This window comes from Schistocerca piceifrons, chromosome 2, assembly GCF_021461385.2.
Source record: "Schistocerca piceifrons isolate TAMUIC-IGC-003096 chromosome 2, iqSchPice1.1, whole genome shotgun sequence".
Lineage (NCBI taxonomy): Eukaryota > Metazoa > Arthropoda > Insecta > Orthoptera > Acrididae > Schistocerca > Schistocerca piceifrons.
The window spans coordinates 879,039,137-879,048,212 of NC_060139.1; the positions used below are offsets into that span (position 1 = coordinate 879,039,137).

A 9,076-nucleotide genomic window follows, 5' to 3' on the forward strand; every position below is an offset into this window, starting at 1 on the left:
GATATATATCTTACATCTCTTTTCAGACACTATCCATTTCAATCTGTTGATCTTACGAATCCTTTGCCATCTCTGGCAGAATTACAGTGTCGTCGGCGAACTGAGCTTTAATTCCTTTTCAGTTTTCTGCTTGGTACTGCTTACCACTTGCCCACTATATAGATGGAATAATAACATGGTAACAGGCTGCAGTACTGGCTCTTTTCTTTCGAAACTACTGCTTCGTTTTCATGTCCTTCGACCAGCAGTCTGGTTACTGTAGATTACTTTTCATTCCTATTTTATCCCCTCTAATGTCAAAGTTTCAAAGAGTGTATCTCTGCCGACGTTGTCAAAAGCTTGCTTTACATTTAAAAATCGTATAAATATTGTTTTTTTCTTTTAATCTACCTTTTGAGATAAGTTATAGGGTCAGTATTGCGTCACATGTATCCTTCCTCCGGAACCGGTACTGATCCTCCCTCAAATCAAATTCTACCACTCTATCAATTCTACACTAAATAATTCGATTTAGGATCTTAAGACCACCATTTATTAAACTGATAGTTCGATAACGTTCACACCTGTCCTCACCTACCTTCTTTCGAAATGAATTTCTTTAATTCTTTTTTAAATCGGATGGCATTTCACTTCTATCGTACGCCTTGCCTGCCAGGTGGAATAGATTTTTCGTCGTTGGCTCTCCCTAAGAGCTTAATAACTATGAAGTCATACATTCTAGTAGAGGGGTGTCTTGCTCCATATTTGTTTTAGTGCTCCGTATCGTTTTTCTCGAATAACTTCTGCCTCACCTTCATCTATTTCCTCTTCCGTTTCTTAATGGTTTGTTTTTCTGAAACAGTCTGAAAATCTTGTAGGGATGTTGCAGCGGAGGTTGTGCTCATAAATGATTGTTAAGAAAAAATCTATTCGTTGTGCCGTTTCTGATTTATTTAGAGTTGAAGTTGGCCAAGCAGATCGCGCGTAAACTCAAGCACTTGCACGCGTTAAAATGTGGTTTTGCACAGACATCAGTGGATCCGTGAGTCACCATTTCTTGAACTGCTCATTATTAGTCGAAATGTTCCTTTTCAGATGTGATAAATTTAAGCTAGGTGACCAAAAGTTCCGTTTGAGGAAACTAACGAAGAACACGTTTAGCGTCACCATCTCTGGCAGTGTGCCCAAATTTGCGCACACGATTATCCGATTGGTACAATTCTATGCTAAATAACTCGGAAATGGCGCAACGTAACGAATTTTTTCCTTGACAATAATTCCTCAGTTCAACGTCCTCTCCTATACCCTTACAAGCTTTTCCCCTATATGAGCTGAATTTTTAAACAGTCTGTTTCACTATTCGTCCAACGTATATTTCGTTCAGAATCTTTACGTCTGAACACACATGAAGATTTATTTCCCGCACACTCTCCACCTCTCTCGCGTTTTTTTCCTGTCTAGCACGTGTCTGCTTTCTCATGATCCGGCAAATTTTATTTTATTCTTTAACTTTCTGGCTGGCTGCTCCTTCTTAAGTTACAGTCCTTAAGGGGAGACGGAAGGCAATTTTTATCCCTCTTCTGCCAATGCTGTTCTACCCTTTGAATAGGTACACTTACTTTCCAAAACAAGTATAAGTGATAATACAATGAAATTTTTACTGCATATATATAACATATATACCTCAATTCACAAGTAAAATGAACATAATACCTCTTATGGTTTTGAAGAGAAAGAATTTTAGTCTTTCATTAGCAAAATTTAATTTTTTTTTTGTACATTAAATATTATAAAACAGTTTCTGATTGTTGGGTCGTTCTCAATTTAGTTGTAATAACTTATTACCATCTGCAGTTCAAATTGACAAAATTTCATATTTATAACCCCATTATTTTATCAAATAATGATACCTGAAACCAAAAAATGTAGTTTTGAGAAAAATCCATTTTAAGTTTAATACTGCAATTCCAGTATAGTTATTGATGAGAATTACTTACCACTAATATTTTCCTGAGCCATACTGAGCATCATCTGAACCATACTGATCCTCTTTTCTTCTCTTGGTCCCCCTTCTTTTCTGCCTGGCATCTTTTATGCATTTTAAATTAGCAATATCTGATTAGAGGATTCTCTCTCTATCTATTTGCGCCAAACATTTTTCTGTATTTCCGCTATATTTTATGCCCAATAATTCCAAAACATCCAGTTTTCTAATTACATCATCATTGAAGGACAAAATAACATCATGAACACCAAATCTGAAGGCTGTAAGCTGAACAAATACAGTTTTCGGTAACCATTTCCAAATGACAGAATTCACACATTCATTTAAATTTTGAGTTTTCCCATGAAGACATTTCTTCAACAAGGTATCTTTATCTTTATAAAGGTCTCTAAATATGGGTTTAATTTCATTCATTACTGATGCAGGTAAAGAATGTTTGTGGTCATATCTGGCACGTCTGCTGTACTTGTATCAAGTGCCAGGATCATCCGAGCAAAGGCCGTGCGCCAGGAAAACCATCATATCTCACGAAAAAATTGTCGTATTTATATAAAAGAAAAACTGCTTCACGCAGGAAAGACGAGGTATTTCAAATATTCTAAAATGTAAAAATCAAATTTTTGAAGCCCACTTGCCTTCCGTCTCCCTTGTTAACCATAGGGACGGAATTGTGTGTGTCATATGTATGTAAAATTTGTTGACATCGTTCTGTGTACCATCGTATTTTAACTGTCTGCATATTGTACTGTGAGAGGCAGAATTTGGAAATCAGCACAGCCTTTGCGCACGTCACCCCCACATCCACAGTCGCTGTGTACACAGTCACAAACGGTGCAGTATGGCACACTTACCAGACTCCCTGTGGTGGAGGGCCAAAGAAAGAATGGAAGTAGGACAGTCGCAAACTGATTTGGCACGATTTATTCATGTGAATCGTTCTGTTGTTTCTCTGGTGTGGCGACGGTTTATAGAGACCGAAACTGTATCCCGAAGACCAGGGCAAGGCAGACCACGAGTGGTTTAGAGGAACGTTATTTGGCCGTAAGAGCACGACGTTACCGCCTTACTACTGCACGGCAACTGGCATGTGAGTTCTCAGCGTCCACTGGACGTTTTGTAGTCTATGTCTGATTCGCCTTCATCTACATCTACATCTATATCCATACTCTGCAAGCCACCTGTCGGTGTATGGCGGAGGGTACCTTGAGTACTTCTATCGGTTCTCCCTTCTGTTCCAGTCTCGTATTTTTCGTGGAAAGAAGGATTGTCGGTATGCCTCTGTGTGGGCTCTATTCTCTCTGATTTTATCCTCATGGTCTCTTCGCGAGGTATACGTAGGAGCGAGCAATATACTGCTTGACTTCAACAATAGCCTGTACCGAGGAACTGAGCGTCTCTCCTGCATAGTCTTCCACTGGAGTTTATCTATCATCTTCGTAATGCTTTCGCGATTACTAAATGATGCTGTAACGATGCGCGCTGCTCTCCGTTGGATCTTCTCTATCTCTTCTATCAACCCTATCTGGTACGGATTCCACACTGGTGAGCAGTATTCCAGCAGTGGACGAACACGTGTACTGTAACCTACTTCCTTTGTTTTCGGATTGCATTTCCTTAGGATTCTTCCAATTAATCTCAGTCTGGCATCTGCTTTACCGACGATCAACTTTATATAATCATTCCATTTTAAATCACTTCTAATGCGTACTCCCAGATAATTTATGAAATTAACTGCTTCCAGTTGCTGACCTGCTATATTGTAGCTAAATGATAAGGGATCTTTCTTTCTATGTATTGCAGCACATTACACTTGTCTACATTGAGATTCAATTGCCATTCCCTGCACCATGCGGCAATTCGTTGCAGATCCTCCTGCATTTCAGTACAATTTTCCATTGTTACAACCTCTCGATATACCGCAGCATCATCCGCAAAAAGCCTCAGTGAACTTCCGATGTTATCCACAAGGTCATTAATGTATATTGTGAATAGCAACGGTCCTACGACACTCACCTGCGGCACACCTGAAATCACTCTTACTTCGGAAGACTTCTCTCCATTGAGAATGACATGCTGCGTTCTGTTATCTAGGAACTCTTCAATCCAATCACACAATTGGTCTGATAGTCCATATGCTCTTACTTTGTTCATTAAACGACTGTGGTAAACTGTATCGAACGCTTTGCGGAAGTCAAAAACACGGCATCTACCTGAGAACCCGTCTTCACAGAAGGGAATGGCTAGAGTGGAGTCATCGACATGCTACCTGTACGCTCGAAGAGTAAACCATTGTTGTTTTCACAGATAAGCCCAGATTTATTCTGGAGAGTGGTTCTCGATAGATTCGCATCTGCAGGGAACATGGAACACGATTTCGGGACCCAGACATTATGGAAAGAGAACGTGATCGAGGAGGATCCCTAATGGTGCGTGCAGCGATTATGTTTACCACTCGAACTCTTCTTCATGAAAATGTACTGGTGAGTCGGCAAGGCTTAACTGCTGGCAGGTATCCTCACGATATATTGGGACACACTACTGAACCTAAATTAACCTAAGGACAAACACACACACACACCCATGCCGGAGGGAGGACTCGAATCTCCGCCGGGACCAGCCGTGCAGACTTCGTATTGATGAACGATAATGCCCTACCTCATAGAGCACACGTGGCTGATGTTTTCTTGGAACCGGAGGACATTGCACGCATGTCGTGGCCTGCACGCTCTCCCGATATGAATCCCATAGAGCATGGCTGGGTGCACTAGGAAGACAGGTTGCATCACGTCAGCACCCACCACTCTCCAAGAGTTGAGTCTCCAGGAAGAGAGGGCGTTACTGCCTCAACATGAGACTGATGACATCATTCATAGCATGCCCGTCGTTTTTAGACCTGTATTGCTGCCAGAGTCGTCGCTCTGCATACTGAGCGCATGAACCAGTTATCGGAATGTGTGTGCAAATTAGTTAAGTTGGGAAAATCGAAGAACATTTTTTTCTACCGTTACGCGTGTTGCAGTCGTTTGCGTTCTGTATTCTTTACGTTGTTTCTACTTTACTGCCACCTTTTTTCTCTGTTTTGTGGCAAAATAAACTCAACCTTGCAAAATTTCCTTTTGTTACTTTAATTTTGGACACCAGTTTATACGAGGAGATCTCATAGTGTATGAACCAGTAGACTACAAACGTGGTCAGACTGACCCTTTTCTTGTAAAGATTTTTTCCTGCAGTATACAGGGTGAAAAGTATTTAAACCGACAAACTCTGCGAGGTTGTAGGGGACATCAAAACAAATATTTTTCCCTAATGTCATTTTTTCCTATGAGGAGTATTTAAACCGGTAGAGGAAGATTTCTCTGGCAGAAAATTAATTAAACCAACAAACACTTTTCCATTTTTTTATGACCAAGAGACAACAACTAGGTAGCAGATACGTCCCAAGTAAACAGTCTCCAACAAAACCGACCCACACATTAATGAAGAACCGCACTTGATGAGCGCTAGTAACTGTGGCATGTAAGTTATCCTCACTCTAAACATGGGAATTGTGCATGTTGAAGACTCCATCACGCCCGAGCGTTGCTTCATCGGTAAACAACAAAGAGGAGGCATTTCACACTGTTCCAGGTACCACTGCGAAAACTGTGCTCTGGGTGGATAATCAACTAGTTCCAGGTTGTGGACACGCTGTAGGTGAAATGGACGTAACAACTGCTCTCGAAGGACTGTTCTCACATTCGTGTGATTCGTCCCCATGTGACGTGCAATTGCACGAGTGCTGATTGAAGGATCCCGCTCCACATGCTGCAAGGCAGCTTCCTCAAATTGTAGAATTCTTACCGTGCTACGGCGTCCCTGTCCAGGTAATCTGGCACATGACCTGGTCTCACACAGACGTTGGTACACAGCGTGAAAGGTCGTATGATGCGGGATAAGCCGATTAGGATATTGTTGTTGATAAACCCGCTGTGCAACTCGTCCGTTGTTCAAATGGTTCAAATGACTCTGAGCACTATGGGACTTAACTTCTGAGGTCATCAGTGCCCTAGAACTTAGAACTACTTAAACCTAACTAACCTAAGGACATCACACACATCCATGCCCGAGGCAGGATTCGAACCTGCGACCGTAGCGGTCGCGCGGTTCCAGACTGTAGCACCTAGTACCGCTCGGCCAGCCCGGCCGGCCTCGTACATTGTGGTGCGCTATGTAGTACGCACCAACCATATCAGTGTACTCACTCCAGGTGTATCGCTCCATTAGTAAACAGAGATAATGCACTACTACACTGGTGGACAGCAGTTGTCAACAAGTGAAGAGCATAATACGCCCTCTAACTACTGAAGATCGTAATACGGCCTCTGTCAACTGCAGAGCGTAATACAGCCTCCAACGGTTTAAATAATCCTCGTAGGAAAAAATGACATTAGGGGAAACATTTGTTTCGATGTCCCCTACAACGTCGCAGAGTTTGTCGGTTTAAATACTTTTCACCCTGTAGTTGCAGAGAGTTAGAGGTAACTAAACATGGCTGTATGCACGAAAGTTGTTGTGCTGTGTGCAGGCTGGTGCTGTTCGTGTTCTTCGTGCTGTGCAACAGCAAGCTGCGCAAGCGCCTGAGCAGCGCGGTGCTGACTTCGTTGCCGACGTCCAGCAGCTCTCGGGCGTCCAGCACGCGCAAGCAGAAGAAGCAGCCGCCGGGAACCCCGGGCACGTCGCCGCCTACGTCGTCTTCCGCGGTGCCGACGTCTGGAGACGGCAGCGTCCGCAGCCGGCAGCGGCAAACCGAGCGCCCGCTGCAGAAGGGGCCGCCCGTGCTGCTGACGCGCTACGCTCTGGTGGGCGAGGACGGCGAGGTGCGGTACACGTTCGACCTGGGCTCCTGGTCACCGGACGACGGCAACCCTACTGACGCTGCCTACATGCCGACCTCTCCGGAGCGGCGCTCTGTCACCAAGTACGTCTTCCCAGAGCCGGAACCAGAACGGGACGACGACCAGTAACAGCAACTGGTCCTGCACTATCCTGCTTCTATCTCGCCGGAAAGGTTGTAATCACACAGGCGCAGAGAAGCAACTCCAGTGGACACACACATTTCGTGCTGATTGGCGAGTTGTGGACTGGTGGGATACGGAATGATAATTTTGCTGTCTTTCGCTACTTTTGTTCCATTATCTGTGCTGAAGAGTTACAGCGTTGTGAACTGCCGCATGGAGTGGCGAGTAGGACTCTGGATACTGCACATTACTGGAACAAGTGTTGCTCGCAGGGGTTTTTGAGAATGACAGAGTTAAGGTGGGTTCAGACGCATAGCTTGTGGCAAATTGTAGCGGCACAAAGGGTGCAACACGTTCTAGGTGTAGTTAGCTGACAATAGTCTGAATGAGTTCTCAGGGGGTCGTGGACAGCGGAGGAAGCCAGGCCCTCGCAGCGGGTCTTGGCACAGGGGCAACCGAGGAGTGATGGGGGAACAAGTCAAGCACGAGGACCACGAGAAAGACAGACCGTGGCGCGTCCGTCACAGCACGTGACACCGGATGTCTTACGAATGCCACCAGCCGTCTCCGGCAGGGGGCGAGTAACTATTTCAGACGAGTTTAACAGTACTTGATTCTGTGTTTAAATGTAATCAAGTTCTCGACAGCACACGACAAGATTAAGATCTTTAGTTGGTACACGTTCAAATAAATTTTGATTTCCCGAGGGCCCAGCACGGAGCTAAGCGTTCGCGAAGTGTAGGGGACAAGCTGCCTAGTGTGACGTCACAAGTTCGTTGGCATCACTGCTGATACAACATACGTGCCTACTGAGTTGGCATGGCACAGCTCGACAGTCTCTTCGTAATGGCTGTGGCGCACGTGGGTACCGTATTCTTAGCTCGTAAATGTTGACATCTGTTGGACACAAAACATTACCTCTCTCTTAATTTATAAACTTCGCAGAAGCTTGTAAACTTTCCCTCTTTCTAATCGGCTAAACAAATGCCATGATAGTGTAAGCCTTATCGTATCACGAATAATAACCGATTAGTGAAGAAAGTGTACAGCAAGTTACTTCTACAAATACTTACTCTTCATCTTAGGTAAATTTAGAATGATAGTTATAAAATACTGCAAAACACATATCTAAGATAAATGAAACGTAGCGCGAAATTTTGAATAGCCTACAACAGCTTAGTGAAAACATTTCCAGATTCCTACGCCAATCTAACTGAATTAATTATGCTGACTAATCTCTTAGCTATCAGAAGAGTAATCGCTATGTCACTTACTTGAACAACGGTAAGCTGACGAATCAGTTTGCAGACGAAACCAACAGATGTACGTCACTCAATTCGATAGAAAAATATTATCGTTTTAAATTACTAAAGAAAATCAAATGCAGTAGTGTTAAAAATGCAAATAATCGTTCCAGAAATGGCTAAATAGTGAGCTCTCTCTATTACAGTCAAAATTGCGTGACCTTCAATAAAGGTTTACCTGTAGTGGGAAAACTCATCTCCACAAATAGAGATTATAGAATTTCAATTTTTAACTTATTTACAATTTCTCCACGGAACAATAACTGTCAAACTTCAACGCAGTTCAAACGCCGAAATACGAAACCCCAAGCAAGAAACAGAAAACACTTTTACAAAATCAACCTAAAATGAAAATTCCAGAAAAATAAAATTCTAGCTTGGCTCTATTATTCCCTTTAAATAATCTTAGTGTTATTTTAATAATACTTCCATTCAAATAATGACGATTTTTCACTGTATCTTCTTATGCTATTGAACAAACTGACTGAAATAGATCTTATTAATGAAAAAAAATGTGCCGGCCGAAGTGGCCGAGCGGTTCTAGGCACTACAGTCTGGAACCGCGTGACCGCTACGGTCGCAGGTTCGAATCCTGCCTCGGGCATGGATGTGTGTGATGTCCTTAGGTTAGTTAGGTTTAAGTAGTTCTAAATTCTAGGGGACTGATGACCAAAGAAGTCCCATAGTGCTCAGAGCCACTTGAACCAGTTTTTTTATTGTATTGTTTTCTAACAAAACAGAACTCATAATTTTTTAAACATGTTTCTCTCATTAACTGACGGATTAGATAT

General features: G+C 42.9%; 1 protein-coding gene across 1 annotated transcript in view; it reads left to right on the plus strand.

The window, feature by feature from the left end:
* The window catches only part of LOC124775959, a 211,652-nt gene extending 202,982 nt beyond the window's left edge, over positions 1 to 8,670 (plus strand). The window contains exon 14 of the mRNA XM_047250801.1: positions 6,549 to 8,670. Within this exon, the coding sequence (XP_047106757.1) occupies positions 6,549 to 6,987 (439 nt within the window). The 3' untranslated portion in view covers positions 6,988 to 8,670. The remainder of the gene's footprint in view (positions 1 to 6,548) is intronic.
* Positions 8,671 to 9,076: the final 406 nt, after the last annotated feature.